This window comes from Gossypium hirsutum, chromosome A07, assembly GCF_007990345.1.
Source record: "Gossypium hirsutum isolate 1008001.06 chromosome A07, Gossypium_hirsutum_v2.1, whole genome shotgun sequence".
NCBI lineage: Eukaryota > Viridiplantae > Streptophyta > Magnoliopsida > Malvales > Malvaceae > Gossypium > Gossypium hirsutum.
The window spans coordinates 97,520,584-97,544,053 of NC_053430.1; the positions used below are offsets into that span (position 1 = coordinate 97,520,584).

Genomic DNA, 23,470 nt, shown 5'->3' on the forward strand with positions numbered 1-23,470 from the left:
AACTATAATACAAAAATTAAATCTATATTAATATATAATATTACTATAATATAAACTATTAAAAAATATTAAGATGACTATATATAAATCTTAATAAATAAAAAATATAATATTATTAAATATCAAATTAAAACAATATAAATATATTTTTAAAATATTTCGAAGAAAAATATAGCGGATCTAAAATAGGCTTGAGTTAACCATTTACAAACATAGCAGGCTTGGAAAAAATTTTAGACCCATGTTTTGAGTCAAGTTAGGCTTGAACAAATACAAAGTGTGTTGATATCATGTTTATGTCCCAACCTGCTCCAGCCCATGAATACCTTAAACCTTTAGCCGTTAATTTAAGTATCAAATTTCAAGACTAATATGATGAGAATTATACTCAAAAAAGGTTTAAATATGCCAAAAGTTTTTAAATTAGAGGTGCTCATGGGTCGGGTTCAAGCTAGGCTTAAACATTATACTAATATTCTTTATGTTTGCTTAAGTCTGGCCCAACCTAAAATCTGGGCCTAAAATTTTGCCCAAACTCACTCATATTTCCAAAAGGCTAACCTAAGCCCGTTTTAGGCCCTCCCATATTATTTTTTATTTTTAAAAAAATATTTATATTATATTGTTTTAATATTTAATAATTTTATATATTTTATTTGTTGATTTTTTTATTTAGTCATCTTAACATATTTTAATGTTTACATTATAGTAGTATTATATATTTAGTATAGATTTATTTTTTTAATGTGTTCTAAATTACATAATATAAAGTATTATAGACTTAAAACGAGTCAGGCTTAGGCCTTGAATGTTCAAGCCCGAGCCCGACCTATATTTTAAACTAGCCTAATTTTTTCCTTAAACCCATTTTTCAGGTTTGATATTTTTGCCAAAATCCTCCTAAATTTCGGGCCCAGGTGGGTAGCCCAATTAATGAACAGTCTACTCTATATTCATTTGAAATTTAAAATTAGTCTCTATACTTTAACGACTAAATTAAATGGATGGAGCAATCTTTTTAAATCAAAAGTAAAAATTACAAGGGCTTAATGTCTCAAAATTAAAAATACTAATTTGCATAGTTTGTTGTATTAAATTGTAAATTGAGTTAAGTTGTTGTTTAATGTCTATAAACTTGTTACGCATTCAATATACTTACTATGTTGCATCCCTTTTCCTTGTTTGCTAACTTGCGAAACGTGTCAAGCCGAATCAACGTTGAAGGTCACACTATCCTATTGTTGAATTGGTAAATGTTTGATTGTTTTAAACCTTAAGTTGTGGCGTGTATATAGGTGTCCTAACACATACATACTTAAATGTAAAGAAGTGTTTTGGTATATACCTTAAAGTATAAAATGTTTTGATGACTTTGGTAATTAGAAATGTTTTGGTAACCTAGTCCATACATAGAAATGAATATATATCCATCTCGTACTTGGTGATGTATTAGCTAATAATCATAGAAAAGGCATATGACAAAGAATTGAACTTGTTTTGTGGTGACTAGAATGATGGCCTTGGTGTGAAAGTTTGAAATGTATGAAATAGATTAATTGTAATTGTTGAACTCATGTTGAATTGACATTGTTTTGGAATTGGTAAATGGCATTTTTTTTGGTAGGAAATGGTGTGTATTTTGCATGTTTTTGAGTGATCAAATTGAATGGTTATTTGAAGGTTTGGTTTAAAGCTTCAAATAGGTGCTAAATGAATTACATTTATTAAATTAGAGTCATCATCCTGACGAGCAATCTTTATCGTCGCAATGTCGACTGACAATGAGTCACATCACAACGTCGAGTGGCCAGAGATCACAACATGGCATACTATTTTGGCGGCATCACGATGTTGATCTTGACGTTTTAAAATTTTATGATTTGATCCTATTTCGAGCTCGGGTTAACCAAAGAGTTTCTGTAAGCTCGATTAAGGCTCGGATTTGATTGTGTGACATAATGTAAACGTGTTTAGTACTTAATTGCATGTTTGAGTAATATTTACTGTATAATTGATGGTGTTTGTTCTGACAAAAAATGTAGCATCCTATAACTCAAACCCGACAATCGGATCAGATGAGGGGTGTTACAATATGGGTTGGACTCGGACCTTGAATTCGAGTTTCAACCCGACCTGGCCTATTTTTTTAGTTTGTAATGTTTTATGCTATATTCATTTTTATACACTATGTAAATTATAACACAAAAATTAAATATATATTAATACATAACACTACCATACATGGGCGAAACTAGGGGGTTGGCAGGGGCCTCGACCCCCCTAAAATTAAAAAAAAAATAATTTAGGCCCTTTAAAATTTTTAGTAACGGTAAAATTACACTTTGCCCCCTAAAACAATAAAAAATTAGTTTAATAATTTAAAATTTATAGAGATATAGACTACTAAAATGGCGAAATTGCATTTTTTCTATCGTAAAAATTACAATTTAATTTCGCCCCTAAAAGAATTTCCTCTTTTGCCCCTACTACTATAATATAAACATTAAAAAAAAGTTAAGATGGCTATATAAATTTTAATAAATAAAAAATATAATATTATTACATATTAAATCAAAATAATATAAATATATTTTTAAAAATTTCCAAAGAAAAATTTGAGTGGAGCTAAGGCTAAAATGGGTTTAGGTTAACTATTTACAAAAATGGCAGGCTTGGGAAAAAATTTAGACTCGTGTTTTGAGTCAGGCCAAGCTTGAACAAATACGGAGTGTGTTAATATCATGTTTATGTCTCACCCCACGCCAACACACAAACACTTTAAGCCTTTAGCCATTAATTTAAGTATTAAATTTCAGGACAAATACGATGAGAATTATATCCAAAATAGGTTTAAATATGCCAAAGGTCTCTATATTCATTTGAAATTTAAAATTCAGTCTCTATACTTTAACGGTTAAATTAGATTGAGGGAGAAAGTTTTTTAAACCAAAAGTAAAAAATTCAGGGGCTCAATGTCTCAAAATTAAAGTATAGAAATTAAATTTTAAATTTTAAAAAAGTACATGGACCTTTGACATATTTAAACCATTTAAGTGGAAAAGAGCCTCCTAAGTCATTGTTTGTGAAGGAGTTGATGAGGAGGGGGATGACGCCCTATGGGATGTTATTATGAATTGAGTTCCTCTACAATAAATGTCATAACAACTTGTCTAATCAAAGGGAGCACTCCATGCAATTGAATGGTGAAGGCTTTAAGGTTGGCAAAAAAATTATTAATGGTTTTGCTTTATCTATACTGACAACCTTCCTGCATTTTTACTGCCTTACAAGACCATCACTAGAATATTTTTAAATGATTTTTTATGAGTGTTCGCCATTACTGTAACACCCTTATCTGATCCATTCGTCAAATTCGAGTATGGAGTGTCACAACTGAACCAGGTTTGTGTACAAGATTGGAACTCATTACATTTAAATCAAACTTTTAAATAAAGTTTATTGTTTGACCTCTGAACTCTAAGGAAACTAAGTATTTAAAATAAATATTCGACTCCATAACGAAGTCTTTAAAGGTACCCTCTTCCTATATGCATTACACTTTATTAACAGAGCTCATTGTTTCAACACAGTTTAGCAAGAGAACTTAATGAGTTTCTAAATTGAATTACTTATACTTAGACCTCGACTCGCAGGGGTAAAAAAGAAAATATACTAAATGTAGTAACTCCCTGCTTGTGCGATAATTTCTCTTAAACCTTATGTAGCAAGTCTAATTTATTCTCAATCCTATCCATTAATGAATAAATCATCAAATGATTTCCTTTTGGGCAAACCCTGTCAACCTTTGATCAGTCTTGGCAGTTCCTCGGATGTCTCGCCATCTCCGCTGACTCTATCATTTCCTTGTGTTTTGTTTCTTCTATTTATCCCTATTGTGGAATTTTCTTTCCATTATGATATTATAAAGGAGTCCTTTAGGCCTACATTCTTCAAGGTCATTGGGTATGTTCCCCCTTTAGCGATCATTCTGAATTTGTTTAGTTCAATGTGGATTCCTTATCTTATCATAGTCTCACAGGACTTACTGACTTTCCTTCTGTTGGGAAAACTCGTGAAGTTCCTCAACACTCCGGTGGGCTAAATCCCACTTGGGTTAAATTGAGATTGGTTTATACCCTCATAACTGTTGGATCACCAGTACGCCTCGTAGCGCAGCAGAAAAATCATTTCAGCGATCATTAACCACAGATCCATGTATGATGAACGAGTCAGATTGAAATAGGGGGTGACGACCTTAGTAGGAATACTAGAGTGTGCTGTCTGAATGTGATAATGGGCCGGGCTGGGCCTGACCCAGACAAAATTTTAGGCCCGTCTACTAGGCCCGAGCCCGGTCTGGCCCGAAATATGGGCCTAAAATTTTATCTAAGCTTTTTTCGAAATAAAATTGCTAAGCCCGAGCCCGGCCCGACCCGACCCATATTATTATTTTTTGCTTATTTCATTAAATAATTTTTTTTAAAATATAATAAATCAAATATATTTAAAAACATAAAAACAAATATTAAAACAAATAAAAATGATACTAAAATAATTTTTAAAACAATACACAAATTGACAATATAATAAAAAATGGTTATATTAAAATATTAAAATGATTAAAAATAAAATAAAAAATATATTAATATATAATTCAGGCCGGGCCGGGCCAGGCCCGGGCCAAAAAACTCATACCCGGGCCCTGCCCGTTTTCTAAACGGGCCTCGTTTTTTTGCCCAAGCCCATTTTCCAGGCCTATATTTTTACCCAAACCCTCCCATTTTTTGGGCGGGCCTTCAGGCCGGGCCGGGTCGCCCAGCCCATGATCAGCTCTAGTGCTGTCCACCCCACTCATACTCTTAAGTAAGAAGTTATTTTAAAATAAACCATTACAACTCAACAAGGATTCTACCTTCTGTTCCTATAAATAAATAGCACCAATAGAGATATTAATACAATTCTAAGAGATTTTTACTTTGTTGGAAAGTAGATAACATTTATTCTCAACTATCAAATATATTTTTGTAGAATAACAATTTTACCTGTTTCTATTAAAAAGAGAGAATTTATGTTTTCATCGCAAATAAAAGAGAGAAAACTTTTTCTAGTTTTGTGTTTCGATCAAGTTGGTTCGAGCCCATACTCGAAGTAGTTCGTGGTATGAAAATAGTGGAGAAGATCGTTTGGTTGAAAGTCAAGAACAATGAACATCCGCTAAGCCAAAAACATAAGTATGAATTCAGTTAAGGTTTATTGCTATAAATATCACAAACCGGGTCGATTTTTCAAAATTTTAATTTTTAGCTATGCAAGAAAACTATTTTAAAACCATTTTTTTTCCAACAAATGGAAAATGTGTTGGAAAAAAGGGTTTAGAAAATATAGCGGAAAATAAATTTAGGGAAAAACCAAAGTTTTAATTTTTTTTTTCCAAAACAAGATCTTGGTTGTGATTAGAGGTGTGCATGGGCTGGGCCCAGACAAAATTTTAGGCCCGTTTTCTAGGCCCGGGCCCTGCTCGGCCTGAAATATGAGCCTAAAAATTTGTCCAAGCCCGGCCCAGAATAAAATTGTTAAGCCCGAGCCAGGCCCGGCCCATATTAATTTTTTTAGCTTATTTCATTAAATAAAAAAAAGTTTAAACTATAATAAATCAAATACATTTAAAACAAATATTAAAGCAAGAAACAAATAAAAAATAATACTAAAACAATTCTTAAAATAATACACAATTTGAAAATATAATAAAAATTAATTATATTAAAATTGAAAATAAAATGTAAATATGATTAAAAATAAAAATATATATTTAGTATATAATTCGGGCTGGGCCGGGCCAAAAAAGTTTTACCCGAGCTCGGCCCGTTTTCTAAACGGGACTCATTTTTTTACCCAAACCCATATTTTGGGCCTATATTTTTACCCAAACCCTCCCATTTTTCGGGCGGGCCAGGTAGCCCGGCCCATGCACACCTCTAGTTGTGATATCTAAAATAATAAACACTTAATCAAAATTGTACCTTTTCGATTAGTCTAGGATGAGCGCTTCGACTGAGTAGTCTTCTCCGCTATCCTCAAACTCACGTCTGCTGAGTGTGGGCTCGCTTTGAATCAAAAAAATTTTCACAAAAATTACCAGTAGGGTAATTTTACAATTTCTCTAGACTTTTAGGTCAAGTTGTAAATTAGAAAAATATCTCTAAAAATTGTCTAGAATAATATTTTTAGAGAATTTTCTCTATACAACTTTCTCTTGAATTCAAGTGTGTGCAAATAATGATCCAATGCTCTTTTTATATATGGAGAGTTTAGAGAGTTTAATTATAATTAAACTTAATCACTTTAATATTAAATTTAATCTAATATTTATAAATATTAGATTAAATTTAATATTTATCTTATTAAAATAATAGAATGTTTATCTATAAAATAAATTAAATTTAATATCAAATTATTAAAATAATATTATTTATGAAATAATTAATTTGAAATTAAATTATCTAGTGTAACTCTTCCACTACTCAACCAACGATGACCAACCGCTGTCAACCACCGAGACGCTGTCATCGCAGCCATTGGCACCGTTGTGTCCGATTATGCAGGTGTGACACCCTTACGGCACCCCGAGTCGGTTTGATCTAAGTCAATGACGACCTGACCAATTCAATCTAGCCACTGATTAGACCGATTGGCCCGGTTTCACATATTGGGCCCAATTTGACCAATTTTTGGGTTTTGGTATCTGTTTTTAGGCTATTGGGTCCAATTTACGATCTCAAGTCCAATTTTAAAGTTCAATTACCAATTTGAGCAATTATCTGACTTGAAAATTAACTTCCAAAAATATCATATTAATTTTAATTTATCTGATTGATTTAATTTTACTTGATCAAAATTAAAATTTTCCAAAAATCACTTAGATTTTTCATATTAATTTTTCTTGAAAATTCTTTAATCATATTCTCTAGTTAAACAATTTTTACGACCACCTAATTTAATTCCACATCGAATAAATTGACTCAATTAAATTATTCCAAAGGTCGTAGAATTTTCTTCTGGTTCAAATGAAATCTGATTGAGCTCTTGATGAGATAGCGGAGGGACCAATTAGACATATACAATTAGGCTCTAGTGATTGCAATTATGTCCATAAGCATCACTTCGATAATTCGCAATTACTTAATCATAGAGTCAGTCTACAAGAAGTACCATGATTGAAAACTTCTTATTGTATACTCTTTACGAAAGCAATTCATCCAACTACTTTGTCCAATTACATCGTCATATGTGTGTTTCCCTCATATGAAATCCTTGATTCCTTTGAGTTAAATCCATTCACTCAATACAAACATATTTTATCTCATTGTCACTATTATGTCTTTTTAATGATAAATATAATCACTGTCAACAAATGATTGTGATAAACTGTTGTTCGAGAACTAGCAACCCATGGTCACGTTCCATATTTATCGATTCACACAATGTCAATGAGAGGATATCATTAACTCTTTAATTGAGTTATGAATTCAAATGTTGCTATTAAAGCCATGTCATACACAAGTCATGCACTCAACATACCGGTTATGGGCTCGATCATCATTAGAGCATAAGCCTCCACTTATATCAAATCACATGAGTTGCATACGGATGGTCAGTGACTAACTCAGGATTTAGGTAAATCACACCATGAACGTCACAAGTGAATTAATTCACAAACAGATCTAGAATTTATTCATCTTGGGTTTAGTCCAATGTATCATTCTACCAATGAATACATTTATGTCTATACTCGTGGAGTAAATTGCTCCGATAGCCAATACTAGCCATCTCCCCAATTGGAGTTGTAGATGACATAACAATCATTCTAAGTTTTGAGTCAAATGCTCGCTTTGATTCTTTTACGGGATTACAGACTTATTTAGATTATCTACTGAAGTAACTTGTCTTTCTTGCAATATAAACATTATTTACAATGTCACTTTTCTTCAGTTTGAACTTTAGACAATCAATGAGCTAATTTTTGTTTGTCATGATTTTGTTATGCATGCAAAATATAAAAGACATAATACTGAAATGTGAAATTAACTTTATTTATTCATCGTTCAAATAAATAGAAAACAGTTACATATTTACTACAATATGGACACATTTCCCAACAATATGAAGAAATATCATGTTGTGCATTCTGTGTCACATGTTCACATGTTATTGGTTTTGCAGAGGTTCAGGCGGTTTGTACAGAGAGTGTATACGCATGATTTTGGCTTTGCGTAGGTTCAGATAGATTTTACTGAGATATATGCGCACATGTATATGATAACCTTACGTGAGTTCTTTCAAATATGAAACTTTGCGGAGTCTAAGGCTTAAAGCCTCATGTATGTAAGCGAGCTCCGTGGCCATGGGCACACTCAACATAAGATGGTTTGCTAGACTTATCTCATGATTCAAGTCACCACAGGCCGCTGGTCTTGTTCCCTAAGCTTCATGACAAAGTTATACATAGAATTCCACTATGTGAAGTCCGCATAATAGTTCATGTATATGAATTCGCATCTCTATTTAAATGTTCGTTATGGATCCTTATGAATGAGTTTGCCATATATGAGTTGACATCCATGAATTTTCTGTATGAACCCGTATGTATGATAGTTCGTTGGATTTATTTTTATGATTCAAGCTATGGCAGTTAGATGATCTTATATTAATATTTCAAGTTTTAATAGTTCAAAGAGACTATCTTTCCCCAGAGTCAGTATGGACTATTATTAAAGTAAGAGGTCGCATGGGTTTGTCTTTATGTTCAAGCTACGTGAATTTGTATAAATTATTTTTCTCAAGCCAAATCCGTAGGGATCTTCTTTCATGTAGGGATCATCTTTCATATAGGAGTCCGCCAAAGACTATATTTAAAATCAAAAGTCTATAGTGACTATTTGCCAAATAAGAGTCTAGCAGTGACTATCCACCAAACAAGAGTTTAGCAATGAATATTATTTAAGAATGAGTTCACAAGTACGAACCTACATATATAAATTTGTGATTATGATTCCGCATATAAAGGTTTGCAAGTATGTATTCACCAAGCTCAAGTTCGCATATATAATATTTTATGTGTAAATCCGCATGTAAAAAATTCCCCAAGTGTGAATCTCCATGCATAAGTTTTATGGAATCAATCTGTAGTACATTAATCCGCAATGATGATAATTGCTAAGGTAATTCGCATATGTTCTGTTCGCAAAAAATGTAAAAATCTATATTGCATGAAATCATTCCAAATTGTAGCCTATAGCATGGGTGATAGAAATAGAGGATTGTGACAATGCAGAAAGTGTACAAATTTTCAACTTGAGCCAACACAATGGATGACAAGAGTACGTCAGGAATATGTGCCAACTATAATTATGCAAGTGATGTCAAACAGGAGATCAGACTCATGAAGTTCTAACTTATAAATTCATAAATGATATGTTATATTAGTAAGTCACTAAGTTCATTCAAACTTACTTAGTTTTTGTTATGTTTTCCAGGTATAATGGTTTAAATAAGGAGATGAAGAGGGACTAGGTCAGAATTCATTCAAGCTGAGGCGAACTTGTATTCTTAACTGTAACATGCATATAGTGGGCAACCTAGAGGCTAAGCTTCGAGGTCAAAATTTTTTTTAACAAAATATGAACCGTAGTATTTTATTTACAACGTAGAGAAATCGATTAAAAATATTAAAGTTGTTATTATCAAATTTTCATAAGTCCGTTTGTTAAGATTTTTAAACTATAAATTTATAGTTGTATTTTTGTTTAGCAGGATAACTAATTAAACATGTTAAGATGTTACTAACAATATTTGAACTATGTTAAGATGTTACTAACAATATTTGAACTAAGTTAAGTATGATTAAAGACGGCATATATAGCTGTTTTAGTCATGTTAGTCGTCCAATTTAATTGTAAATTGTTCATAGTTTATTTCGGAGATGACATGACATTTTGTAATCGGACCTATCGATCGAGTTGGGTACAGAGTGTTACATAAAACCATAAACCTAGAAACCACCAAAGCTTGCAAAAATAGATGAAAGAGAGAGGGAAGAGCCATCTTCATGCAAGAATCTTGAAAAAAAATATCCAAAAGAAATTAGGAGGAAGAAAATAGAAGACAAGAGAGAATAGAAGAACCCATACTCATCTCGGGCTTTGTAGGTTAAAGTCTTTTTGGGCAACATATTGACGATTTAAAGAATAAGAAAGAGGAATGTGGCAGAGAGTAACATATCTTGGGTTGGCTGCGATTCAAAGGCGTATGATGACGGATTGGAAGCCTTTATTTTGAGCTAACAATGCTTTTGGCCATTGTGCTTATTGTTTTCAAAGAAATCACTTATGTAGTTTAAAAAATGATGAAGATGAGAGTTTTTCGGCAGCGAATTTTGTTGGAGACAGTAACTATGGCTAAAGTTACTAAAAATAAAGAAAGAAGGATCAGAAATAAAAAATGAAAAATTTTTGAAAGAAATAGGGAAAAATAAAAAATAAAAAATAAAAAATAATGTAAGATAATAATGTGACCAGACCCACGACTTAAACTAATTTTTTAAAAAAGTTTACGTTGTAGAGCTGCTTATGCTTTAACGACACAGATTAAAAAACAAATTCGGATATTTTAGTGATTAAATTGAATGTTTTTATAGTTTGATGATTAAAATAGAAATATAAAAAAATTAGTGACTATTCGGATAGTTTACCCTTAAATAAACTATAATTAAAAACTTTAAAACATAAGCGAAATAATCTAAAGTTATCTGGGCCACACAGTTACCTAAGCCCATGAAAGGAGAATCCTACCCGGATAGCCGTCATCGTTTTCAAAATCCTATATTTATCTACAGCTTAAACCCTAAGTGTTTCTTCTGCCTTTTTGCGCCTCTCCTTTTTTTTTAATTTTTTTTTGGCTCTTTTGGTTCTCATTTTCTCAACTCTATCCACAGTAGTATGGGGAAACCAAAGCACTACCGACCTCCGGCAAGTTCTTTTGAACTTTATTGCTTTCAAATTGGCGATTTCAATTTTCAAATTTGACTTATTGTAAGGATTTTTTTTTCTCATAATTTATGGTGAAATTTTACAGGGAAAGAAAAAGGAAGGAAATGCTGCGAGATATGTGACGAGGTCACAAGCTATTAAAATCCTTCAAGTTAGCCTTTCGGATTTCAGGTTCATCTCTTCTTTCTCACTTTTATTAATTATTATTATTTAAGCTTCCTTTATTTGCCTTCTTTTATCATTTTTTTTCATGTTGTTTTTAGCTTCGAAGATCAATTAGCTAAGAATTTGAAACTATTGAGCTTCGTTAAGCTGAGATTAGTTCATCAGGTAGCAGTTAGTTGCTATATTTGCTAACTGTTTTTTGCTCACTGAACCAAAGAGAAGAAGTGTGTATGGAAAATATTCTTATTGCTAGCTTTTTACTTCAGCATGAGTTTATTACTATGTTCATTTTATGTTATATTTTAAAGCTAGAAGAAGTGTGTATGGAAAATATTCTTATTGCTAGCTTTTTACTTCAGCATGAGTTTATTACTATGTTCATTTTATGTTATATTTTAAAGCTATTTGTTTTTTTTTAATTGATATGATTTTGCTTTTATTATTATTATTATTATTATTATTATTATTATTATAAATCGAGGATTTTAGTAAGAAAACATCAAAAAAAGCCTCAACGAAATGAAACGCGTATTGATGGGGTGTGTTATTTTTTATTAAATATGGTAGGCTTCGTTTTGCTTTAATGGATTTAATATTGCAGGAAATTATGCATCCACAAAGGAGTATTTCCGAGAGAGCCAAAGAAGAAAGTGAAAGGAAATCATCATACTTACTATCACTTGAAGGATGTCATGTACATTCTTCATGATCCACTACTTGAGAAGTTTAGAGAAATAAGGGCATATCAAAGGAAGATAAAGAAAGCTAAGGCTAAAAAGAATGATGAGTTAGCAAAGCTTCTTCTATCTCGTGCACCTTCTTACAGACTTGATATGGTCATCCGTGATAGGTTTGTGAAACAATCTTTGTATGTTTTATTTCCTCTCGTTGGTAGTTGTATGAATTCTGTAGTATCTAAATGTGTTTGGTATTTTAGGTATCCAACATTTATTGATGCACTTAGAGATTTGGATGATCCTCTTACAATGGTGCACCTGTTCGCAATGTTGCCTGCCATTGATAGGCTTAAAATTGAAGTGAAGCGCATTCATAACTGTCGAAGGTTGGTGTGTTTTTCATTATTATTGAGTAATAAAACAAGAAGAGAGGGATTGATGGTTACCTTACTTCTAGAATCTCATCAGTTGCATCTTTGTCTTGCTATTCTCGGTTCTTTTTCAGGTTGTGTCATGAATGGCAAGCCTACATTTCTCGCACACATAAATTGCGGAAGGCTTTTGTGGCTGTAAAGGGTATATATTACCAGGTACTGGGACCTTATGTTGCTGTTAATTGTAATTATTTTTCCTGCCAGCTATTATGCAGTTTCTACCTTCTCTATTATGCATGTTGTTTAAGGTTACTCTCTTCCTCATGCAGGCTGAGGTTGATGGTCAAAAAATCACATGGTTAGCACCACATGCACGGCAACAAGTATTAACTGATGATGTTGACTTCAATGTCATGCTAACATTTTTGGAATTTTATGAGGTTACATCTTTCTCTCTCCACGTTGCCTAGTTTGTAAACAGATATAGAATCTTTTTATTAATGAGCAAGGACTGTCATAGTCAGAAAGGTGGAAGGTGTGTCGTGAAGTCTTAGAAACATAGGTAAAATAAGCTTTTAAGAGCATGAAGGAGAAGCTATTAGTTGTTGTTCTTGTTATGTTATTTTTATTTTACCTTTTTAATTTTAGATTACCTATCAATTTAAGTCATATCTTCCTCCTATATTGCTTTGCTACTTTTATGATAAGTTTGTAAATTGTTTCAAGCTACTTTATCGCCAGCTGTTGTTATCTACTAGTTACTTCTATTTATTGGCTTTTATTTCTTTTTCATTTATTTATTTTGAGTGCAGGCACTTCTTGGCTTTGTCAATTTTCAACTTTATCATTCTATAAATGTGAAGTATCCTCCTATTTTGGATCCCCGGTTGGAGGCTCTGGCAGCAGGTTTGCTTTATTGCTTTACTTTTTGTAATGACACTTGCACGTTCTTTTCAGAATTATATGCAGTTTTAAGTGCTGACTATGAATTATTCTTGTAAATTTCTTCCTCTTGGATGTATATGATAATATTAATCTTCTGTTTCTGAATACTGCAGATCTCTATGCATTATCAAGGTATTTTGATGCTAACCACAGAGCCGTTATTCAAGAACCTCGAGTTGCTGGTTCATCTAGATCGGAGCAAGAGCAGGAGGAGTCTGACTTACGACTTGCTCAACTTCAGCATCAACTGCCTGCCAATGAACCTGGTGCACTAATGCACCTTGTTCAAGATGCATCCAGTGAAATTGAGGAAGACGAAACTACAAGGAATTGTAAAATTCTTTTTCAAAATAAGAAAATTTTCTTGAGTCGTGAGGTGAGATTAATTCTTCCTGGCTGAAGTTCTATTCTATATCAAGTCTGTGTAGATTTGCTTCATTTTGTTCAACAGAAGCAGTACACTAAGTGGCTTTGATTTCTTTAGATTAGTTCATTTCTGTTGGAATAGTTCCTAATGCTCCTTGTATTCAGGTTCCAAGAGAATCCCTGCTTTTTGTCATTCCTGCTTTTGGAGGTATTGTTTCTTGGGAAGGAGATGGAGCTCCATTTGCTGAATCTGATGATAGCATCACTCATCAGGTGCGCCAATAAACAGAACATGTGTGAGATTTGCAGGCACCTGGTAATTTTGGTTTTGGAGACTTCCTTTTTTACTTGATGTTTTTGTTTGTGTAGATTGTGGACAGACCAACCCAGGGACATGTGTATCTTTCAAGAGAATATGTTCAACCTCAGTGGGTTTATGACTGCATAAATGCACGAATCATCTTGCCAACTGAGCCATATATGGTTGGGAGGTAAATTTTTGGAACTTGCTCTTGAAATATCTATTTAATCACTGTGTTTTAACTTTTTGCTTTTGTTTTGGTTCAATGTATTCCTTCTGGTTCTCATTTTCTAATTTGGTTTCTTCATTTATATAATTTGGTGTGTGCATACCCCCTTGAATCGATATGAATCATTTAATTGCAATTGAAGCTGGAATATTGTCATTTCATGTCAATGCCATCGGTGTTTGATATGGCCATCTTCCTGTCAATAGGGACCCACCTCCACATCTGTCACCTTTTGTTGATGATGAGGCTGAAGGGTATGTTCCTGATTATGCCAAGACCATTAGACAACTACAGGCTGCTGCAAAAAGTGATATTCAACCTTTGCCTGGCACGGGAAATGATGAGTTGGATAACTCTCAAAATATGTTGGCAGAAGGGTTTATCAATAGAACAGAGGCTATGGAGGCTGCTGAGAAGAAGCAAGAGGTATGTTGTGCTGGAGTTCTAGAAAATTCAATACACGATGGATATTCAAAAATTATATTGCTTTTACATGGGAGATCCTAGGAAGTTCACTTATGCCGTTACTGACTTAATGGTTTTATATTTTTGCAGATGATGCTTCTTGAGAAGCAGTATCATAATGAATTGAAAATGGAACTTCAGGGTGTCTCAAGTATAAATAAGCTGAACTCTGAGGATACCAAGTCTAAGGAACAATCTCTTCCTGATGTAGAAGAGCAAAGTGCCGAGGATCCATCAAGACTCATGATGTCTCGTAAAAAGAGGGGGCTTTATAAGGCCATTGAGGTAACTTCATTAACCTTCTTATCATAGCTTTGAGCACCCGACTTTCCATGTTATCATAGTTTTGTTGTAGTTGATCTATCAATTTGGAAGTTTGCCAGCATAGATATGGGTTTCATCTTAGTAGTTCCCACCAGGCAATAGTTTATTAATTTATAGTGTTTTTCTCTGGTTTGGGGAAAAAAGGGAAGGGGATGAGTATGTATCCGACATAGGCATGTTTCGATCTTTTTATAGTTATTCTATATGTGAAAGATCATAGCATTGCCCATGTTTGAACGTGTTGGACACATGAGGAAAAAAAGAGAGGAAGAATTTGACATTATGAATCGATGTTTCATCTTTGGTTTGACTTGATTGTATTTCGATTTGGTCAGATGGGCAAGCAACAGAAGAAGGAGCGTGTTGAAAAACTCAAGGAGCGGAAGAGGAATATTGAAGCAGCTCAGAAATCTGAGAAGAAGCATAGAAAAGCACAAGTTTCTTGAGGTTTTTATTTTTATGTTTTTGGTAATATTGTTTTATGACAAAGCTAGTTAAAGTTGATAGTGATTGTAAGTTTAAGAGTTGCGCCAATTGTTGGTGTAAATGGCTAAAATTTTGTTAAGTTATGGTTTAAAGTTATTGAGATTTGGAATGATAAAAAAACAAAAACTGGGTTCATCATAATATATTCATATCTATCGTGCAGTCCCAAAATTAGAGAATCAAAAGGTTCCTATTGCCTATTGGTATAATTACATACAAGCTCTTAATGTTGAGGGTAAAAATGAACAATTTCCACTAATCAGAGCCGAAGAATATAAATTTTAGTGTATCCAATAATGAAAGAGAAAATGAAGAAAAATCAAAGCTAAGTATTTTAATAAAATCAATCTTGGAAAGGAGAAATTAATTAACTAATAAGAGACCTTTAGCTTTATGCATCCTTACGCCCCCGATGGAAGGTAGCTGGAGGCAACGGTTTGGTCAGAAGGTCAGCGAGCTGATTTACGGTATGGAGATGCGAAACTTCAACTTTTAAAATAGGTTAGATTGGAAATTCGTTTAAATTGATTAAAAAATCAGTTAAATCATTTTTAAAATTTTAATATTTTTTAGTCAAATTCGTTGGATTATCAAGCTAATAAACTGGTAACTTGAATGGTTTGACCATTAATTCAATTTGAAAAACATTGATAGGAACGTATTTCATTCAACCATAAAAGATAGGATTGATACAAATATAAATGGTGTTGATATTGCCATTTGTGACTTTTGAGAATAGTTGAAAGCTTCATTTCTATTTAATTTTTATATAAAATGTTCATAAATATGTTTTTATGTATATTTTTTCATCCTCATTGTGTTATAATCTAGTTAATAAAAATTGTGTTGATTGAGTCTCCGTTGTTATTGTAACAAATAAGATACATAAGTTGAAGTGCACTTAAACACGTTTTTATCCAAATTTAAGATTGATGGAGAGGTTATAAGTACAAATACAAATTTAAAATCAAAATTATATCTTACCAAAAAAATAACTTTTTATAAAATATTAAAATTTAGTGATGAAGTTAAATAATTGTGATGAGTAATATTTATCTAATTGGGCTCAACCAAACCCAAATAAAAAAATAAATCTTAAGCCCAATTCAAAATTTCCTTCTCCATATATAAAATCCCTAACTTAAAAACCCTAACCCTAACCTTAACTTCCTTAGTTTTCTCTTTGCAAAGACTTCAGCCACGCAGCCCCTCTACCGATCCAAACAATGGGACGCGTCCGTACGAAGACCGTGAAGAAATCGTCTCGTCAGGTAATCGAGCGGTACTACTCTCGCATGACCCTTGATTTCCACACCAACAAAAAGGTTATAGAAGAAGTAGCTATTATCCCATCCAAGAGGCTCCGGAACAAGATTGCTGGGTTCTCAACCCATTTGATGAAACGGATCCAGAAGGGTCCGGTTCGTGGCATTTCTCTGAAGCTTCAGGAAGAAGAGCGTGAGCGTCGTATGGATTTCGTCCCCGATGTATCGGCTATTGCTGTTGATTCAATAGAAGTTGATAAGGAAACCATTGATATGCTTTCACTTCTTGGAATGGCCGATCTTCCCGGGATTGTTAAGGTTGATCCGGTTGCTGTTCAGGTTCCTCAAGTCGGGTTCGGACGTGGTGGAGGACCCGGAAGGAGGTTTTAAGTGGTGGGTTTTCCATGGATATGATGGGTTCTTAATTTTAAGTTTGATATGTTTTCTTTTGGGATTTTGTGTTTTTGTTGCAACCATTTTAGTTATGTCTAATGCTACTGAAAATTTATTAAGTTTGATAAGAACTACCTTTCGAAGGTTTTTGGAACGGGTAATATTTAGTTGTTAGCTTGTTTAATTAATTCCTATTGAGTTCATTTTCTCTTTGGAAATCATTTTTTATTTCTAAGTTTGTTTTTAGCTTTTGAAAGATCGAAATGAAGGGGTAAAGAGTATGAGTTCAAGCCCTCATTTGGCATTCAAATTCGGAGTTCCTTTTTAGGTTAATGAATCTCAATTCAGTTTATAGGGAATTTGTTTTATATATTAAGTTCTTGTTTTGCAATTTTCAGTTGCAATCGAAATCAAGAAACTAAAAAGATGATCATTGCTTATTAAATTCTAGTGAGATATGATTCAATTCCATGTATTCAGATTGTCTTTGAAGTGTGCTCATAGGGAGGTTCTTTTCAATAAAAAGTCTCGTGTTCCGCAAATTTCAATGGAAATTGCAAGAAAGAGACTGAATATGATGTTCAAATAAAGTATGGTTCAATTCCACAGCTGTATCATTTCTGCTGTGCCAAAGGCATCCATCAACTTGTAGTTAATATTATCCAACTTCCATGATCTTTGGTATCATATTTTTTGTTGTCTTTATATTCCATGATCATGGTTGGATTAATATTACATATGGATAAATGCATGGAAGACGAACACTTGTTGGGTTGAGTAGTAAAGAGCTCAATATCCCTTAAGCAAGGTTAGGAAGGTTTTGGTTTTGAGTTTTTTCAATGGAGAAAATTAGGTGATGTAATCTTCAATGAACAAACTGATCGGCATAAATGTGATTATAGCAAGCTTAGAAATATTGCGACTTCGTAATACTCCGTTTTACAGTTCTGTTTACTCTCCCAGTATTTTCATGAAAAAGTAACTAGAAACACCACTTTCTCAATATGCTGTAAAAACACTCCAAGCTTAAACAAACAATGCCATGAACATAAAACAATTTGACTGAAAAGAAACCATTATTAGAAACCACCTAAGCATACGTGATTCTTTGTTGATTGACACAATTGGAATTGGATAATCTTCATTTCTTGCTCTCCTTTGGTGATATTGGTTTCGATTCTTTTGAATGAGATGATTTACCAGTAATTGCCTTCTTCATCTTGGAAATCGAATGCTTCACTTTCGATCCAACACCTGACAGTATGTTATGAGATTTTTTATGTGGTTTAATACCGGGTTCTGTCTTACTGTTTTCATCACCTTCATCTTCATCTGTTTTTGCTTCTTCCTCTGGTGGTTCTTCCTTGCTTACCACTAGTTCCTTTTCTTCAATCACATTTTTAGCTCCTTGTAATCCTCTTGTGGATCTTTGGAGTAGGTCATACAATGATAGCTTAGCTGAATCCTCTGATTCAGGTTCCTCAGATTTTTCAGCACCTTCATTCTCTGGTCTTTTCTCTTTTCCATTATCGGGTCCTGCTTCTGAATATATCTCTTGAGCATTTCTAGGTTCCAAATCTCCAACTACAATTTTGTCTGAGGTTTCAGAAGCTTCATCCTGCTGTTCTGTTGGAAACTGTTGCTTGCCAATTGAATTTGTTGTCTTTTTGCACTCAATAGAATCTTTCTCTCCTGGAATCTGTTCGCCAAATGTTACATTAGTGATATATCTATGCTGGACATAGTATGTTATGTAATGACTTATGTTTAGACTCCATGGATGGACCTTGAAAAGGATTCTTTTAGAGCCCTCTTAAACTACATTAAGCTTGAAGTTGTTTCATTGCCTTACTCATAATGTGATATCATTTTTCTTACTAGATTCTTACTTCCTCTACTATAGTGGCTTCTTTCATGTCATCCTTCACAGTTTCATCTTTAGCAACGGTCTCTTTCTTGATATTGTCTCTTGCAGCATCCTTTGGAGTTTCCAAGGTGGGCTGTTGTGAATTTAAGATTCAAGATCAAAAGAGAAGAGGCAAGAAAAGAACCAAAAGATTATAGATGAGCATTTCGAGAACTGACCTTTTCATTTTGAATTTCATATGTTGGGACTTCGAAGGTTTCTTTTGTTTTGTCTCCAGTATGTTCATCTTCTTTGCTGCCATCTTCAAAATGAGAAATCAGGTCCTCATTGATCTGTCAAGATTGCTCCCATTGTTAGCAGTTGTTGAGTTCATATATAAAGTGTAAGAGCAAAACAAAAAGAAGAGAGAAAATGGAACCAGTGAAGAGTGCATGAAATTATTAAGGTTTAAATTGGATCTAACCTTTGTTTGTGGAGGTTGGATAACTATAGATTTCTCCTCCACAACAGATTTTAGCTCCTTGTTTTCTTCCTGCTCCGAGCATATATTGTCTCCAATCTTCATATCTGAAGAATCTTTATCTCGAGTTTCCACTTCCATCTGTTCTTTTTCTTCTCCTGCATCTACTGGAGCTGGATATTTATTCTCTTGTTTGTCCACAAGAAGAAATCGGGAAGCATCAGTTTCATCTTTTGCTTCTTTCTCAATCGTGTCTCGAGTCAATTGTGAAGTTCCTTTCGTGAAGTTTTCGACATGGTCAGATGATGATATCTTAGTCAAATCTTCCATGGATACAGACTCCTTGATTATTTCTTCACTTGAATTATTTACTGTTTTTTCTCCAGCATGTTCTATTCCTCCTGAATAGATCTCTTTGACATCTCCGATTTCAGCCTTTTGCGGATCAACTCTGTCCTGCAAATCTATCCGAACATATTCCCTGACGACCAAACTTGTTATCTCCATGTTCTCAATATGATCAAATTCCCTTGGAATCTGCTTATCAGATGCTGTCTTTGTTGTTTCATCAGTCTGCTGAATATCATTGAGTATTTGATTGCCTTCTGCAATGGATATTTTGGAGCTTGATTCCTGATAAAAGATGAATGAAGAGCTGCTTAGATTTATGAAGTCAAACAAAACTGTTCTGTTTCCAACTAGAGTTTCATTTGCATAAAATATTAGGCAAAGTTCGAAAGGAGGGTTCATACTATTGTGGTTTCAATCCTGACAGCTGAAGCTTGGCCTCGATCCTCAACAACTGCATTTTTGATCTGCTTTTCGATTATCTCATTCTCACTGGTCTTTTGAGCTTCCACAATGAACTGTTATAGATCAAAGGTTCAATTTAGATATTAAAAAACATGAGCGAATACGGTGAACAAAGTTTAGTTTCAGTTTCCTGACCTCTTCAAATGTATTGTCTTCAATCGGTTCATCCTTACCCACATTTTCTCTTGCCTCATCTTTGATCGGCTCTTCTGAATGGGAAGTCGAATAAGAAGCAACCTGTTGATTTTGGCCACTCAGTTAGTGGTTATCGAAGACAATAATAGAAAGGAGAATGAATAAGAAATACATGCAATTATTAAGGTTTTGAGCTAGTATTGCTTACCTCTTCTTTTGAAACTTCATTCAGTATGATTTCATTTCCTTCATTTGTTTGCTCACACTGATTTTCTTCACCGTCTGTCCCATCTCTTGCTTTGACAATATTCTCTTTGATTGCAGCATCTTTTGTTTCTTCGTTGAGTAGTTCATTGTCAAAAGCCTTTTCATGTATCTCCCTTTTGAAATTCGAAGCTTCTTCAACCTCTCCTTTTAGTTCCGGAATCTTCTCGTGACCCTCATCTTCTTTAAATTCTGTTTTATTTGTTTCATCTCGTTGGACCTCAGAAGGCAATACAGAGGTTGTGATATGATGGTGGTTAGTTTCACCTCTCAAAATGGCTTCGGCTTCCTTTATCTTGTCCTTTTCCTGGCTTATCTTTTCCTCTTTCTTTACTCCATCAATGTGTCCATTTTCAGTTTCTTTTTCCTTCATATCCTCCTCCTCGGTATTGCCAACTTCATCAACAGTTTTGTGCTTATACTCCTCAAATTGCAATGTGGCAACCAAATTTGAAATTTGCTCCTTGGGTTTCTCTGTTGCGGTAGTCTGAGAAGTAGCATTATCATCTACTGCAAGAGCTTCATCCTCCTTAAGCTGTTCCTTTTGCAAGGTCACATCATCTCTAATATCACTTCGTAAGAATTTTGCTTCCTCCATTTTCTTACATTCTATCTTCCCGGCTGTACCAGCAGTCATTTCATCTTCTTTGACAGCTTCTAGCCCAATGGAACTTCGCTTGTGTGAGCTTTTCTCTACTGTAATCTGTGCATCAGAAGCATCTTCTTCTGTCTTGTCTTTTATGATTTCCCCTTCGCTTGTTTTCTCATCTTCTGTCTCCTTAGTTTCAGGCTCACCAGGTCCTTCCTTTTCAAGCATTTCAGGTTCCTTCACCTTTTCTTCTTCTTTGCTGGCATCAGCTTCATGCTTTGGGTTCTGAACAGGGAATTCTAAATACAAAGATTGTTCATTTGATTCCTCCATTTGAAGAGCTTGAGCAGCAGCAGTTTCATCGTTTGTTGCATCATTAAGCTCCTGAAACTCTTGTTTTTCTAAGCATGTCTCAGCTTTTTTCTTTGCATCAGAAGGATCTTCTGAAATCTTGTCCGGACTCATGTCTGCTTCATTTTTTTTCTCTTCTTCCATCTTTTCAGCTTTGCTCACATTTTCTTCTTCGTCCGAAACTAATGGAGAGCTCGTAGTCTTCTCCTCGGGTTTATTAGTCTCAAGAGTCTGCTCACCAGTTATTCCATCTCCTGCAACAGCATCTAGCTTTGTGGGTATTTCTTCCTTTGTTTTGCCATATTCTATCTCCTCATTTATGGCTCCAGTTCCATGTTCGCTTTCCTTGGAAGCCAATGTTGAAAATGTAGTTTGAATTTTCTCCTCCGGTTCCACATTAGGAAGACCCTCATCAGCAATTGTCTCTACTGCTTTAAGCTCTCCTTGTTCTTCATTTGGCAAGCGTACCTCTTCTATTCTCTTTGTGTCAGAAGAATCTTCTCGGCTCTCATGTTTTATTTCAGCATCCTTCTGGATCTCTTCTTCAATATTCTCAATCGGGTTTGCAATTCTGATATTTTCACCCTCAGAAAGCAATGTGCAAGCAGAACTTTGAAGTTGCTCATCTGGTTTCTCTTCTGGAAGAGTATTGGTTGAACCAATATCATCGATGAGAATAGTTTCAACTCTTTGAGAGATGTAATCAGATGATGTTTCAGGTACTCCTTCAATGTCTTCAGTTTTATTGTCTTCCAGTTCTGCTGTTGGGCCTTTCTCAGGTTCAGCAACCTGATCTTTGTGCATGTAAAGTGCATCTGCATCTCTCTTGATTACCTCCACTTCATTGTTGTCATTAAGTGGGACTTCAAGTGCCAAGTCGGAGGATATATCTTCAAGCTGCCCCATCTCTACTTCTTTAGTCTCTTGATTGGCATCATCTTTAATGGTTTCTAGACCCATCTTGACTGAGCTGATATTCAATGTATTTATGAGCTCCTCATTCACAGCATCGTTTAAGCTCATCTGTGCTCTTAAGTCTGTCGCAACTTCAATATGACTCTCTTCACGGCAGAGTTTCACGTCATCGATAATCTCAGCTTTTTCTTCTGCTTCTCTATCTTCACTGGACACTTTTGCTGGATCTGTGGACTCTTCACCCTGTCTCCTTTCTTCTAATTCTTCTATAATGTGGGATCCTTCTTTGTCATGGGTTGATTTTCTTTCAACCTCTGTTTGTTCTGCTTCTATGTGCTCTCTGGACTCAGCTTCCTTGATACATTCAGTTGAGACTGAATTGTAGTCTTTTGCCTGTTAACACATAGTTAAAATGTTTGAGATTTTGACACATAAAAAGAACTATTTTAATAGAAGTATATAACTATTTATTAAGAATTACTGAGATGACCTTATTTGCTTCATCTCCTCTTGATACTGGAGGAATTTCATTTGTACTACTTTCTTCCTCCATGACATGTTCTTTGATGGCTTCACTAACATCAGCTTTCTCAACTTCCTTATCAACCTGCCAACAATGATAATGTAACTGAAATTCACCTTGAATAAACATGAAGACAAAATATCTTACAAGCTCTTTACCTTTTCAGACAAAACGACAACGTTGGTAACCTTGTTTTCATTTTCTTCTCTGTTAATATAGTCTTCATCCTTCAGTTTGTCTTTCAGTTCCTCTGTAATATGTTCCTTGATTTCTTGACTGGTTTCATCATCTTGGCTCTTGGTGTCTTCAGGGATTGTTTCATTACTTTGGTCTTCAGCCACGGGTTCCGAGTCGGATTTGGGCTTTTCTTCAAAACCTGCTAGTGCTGGCTCAACATTCTGTTCGAAATTAATACATTAGTCGAGGGCTTGAGAAATCTGCTACTTAAATGACGAGAAGCAATTGAATGGTGATAACTGATATGACAAACGAACAAGATTAGACATACTATACAACTA

At 34.1% G+C, this 23,470-nt stretch overlaps 3 protein-coding genes across 9 annotated transcripts in view; 2 read left to right on the forward strand and 1 right to left on the reverse strand.

The window, feature by feature from the left end:
- Positions 1-10,834: 10,834 nt before the first annotated feature.
- On the forward strand, positions 10,835-15,520 carry LOC107938782 (pescadillo homolog). The gene is made up of 13 exons (XM_041116841.1): positions 10,835-11,024; positions 11,131-11,216; positions 11,812-12,060; positions 12,148-12,273; positions 12,393-12,477; positions 12,591-12,701; positions 13,074-13,167; positions 13,320-13,582; positions 13,738-13,845; positions 13,942-14,063; positions 14,309-14,528; positions 14,658-14,852; positions 15,227-15,520. Exons 1-13 carry the CDS (start codon positions 10,995-10,997, stop codon positions 15,335-15,337), a joined length of 1,800 nt encoding a protein of 599 aa, XP_040972775.1. The 5' UTR covers positions 10,835-10,994; the 3' UTR covers positions 15,338-15,520.
- A 985-nt stretch (positions 15,521-16,505) lies between these two features.
- On the forward strand, positions 16,506-17,189 carry LOC107938778 (40S ribosomal protein S17). The gene has a single exon (XM_016872017.2). The coding sequence runs from the start codon at positions 16,604-16,606 to the stop codon at positions 17,030-17,032; it is 429 nt and encodes a 142-aa protein (XP_016727506.1). The 5' UTR covers positions 16,506-16,603; the 3' UTR covers positions 17,033-17,189.
- A 742-nt stretch (positions 17,190-17,931) lies between these two features.
- Positions 17,932-23,470, reverse strand: part of LOC107938775 (titin) — a 29,595-nt gene continuing 24,056 nt past the window's right edge. For all 7 annotated transcript variants that reach the window (XM_041116848.1, XM_041116846.1, XM_041116844.1 and 4 more), the window contains 9 exons: positions 23,111-23,350; positions 22,920-23,036; positions 20,519-22,822; positions 20,311-20,412; positions 20,115-20,228; positions 19,366-19,995; positions 19,121-19,234; positions 18,925-19,035; positions 17,932-18,734 (listed from right to left, as the gene is read on the reverse strand). In XM_041116848.1, coding sequence (XP_040972782.1) covers positions 18,177-18,734; positions 18,925-19,035; positions 19,121-19,234; positions 19,366-19,995; positions 20,115-20,228; positions 20,311-20,412; positions 20,519-22,822; positions 22,920-23,036; positions 23,111-23,350 — 4,290 coding nt within the window. In that variant the 3' untranslated portion in view covers positions 17,932-18,176. The remainder of the gene's footprint in view (positions 18,735-18,924; positions 19,036-19,120; positions 19,235-19,365; positions 19,996-20,114; positions 20,229-20,310; positions 20,413-20,518; positions 22,823-22,919; positions 23,037-23,110; positions 23,351-23,470) is intronic.

Coding starts and splice junctions, on each gene's coding strand:
- LOC107938778 (XM_016872017.2), top strand. CDS start 16,604: ATGGGACGCGTCCGTACGAAGACCGTGAAGAAATCGTCTCGTCAGGTA.
- LOC107938782 (XM_041116841.1), top strand. CDS start 10,995: ATGGGGAAACCAAAGCACTACCGACCTCCG. Junction 12,274..12,392: donor CGCATTCATAACTGTCGAAG/GTTGGTGTGTTT, acceptor GTTCTTTTTCAG/GTTGTGTCATGAATGGCAAG. Junction 14,529..14,657: donor CTGCTGAGAAGAAGCAAGAG/GTATGTTGTGCT, acceptor ATATTTTTGCAG/ATGATGCTTCTTGAGAAGCA.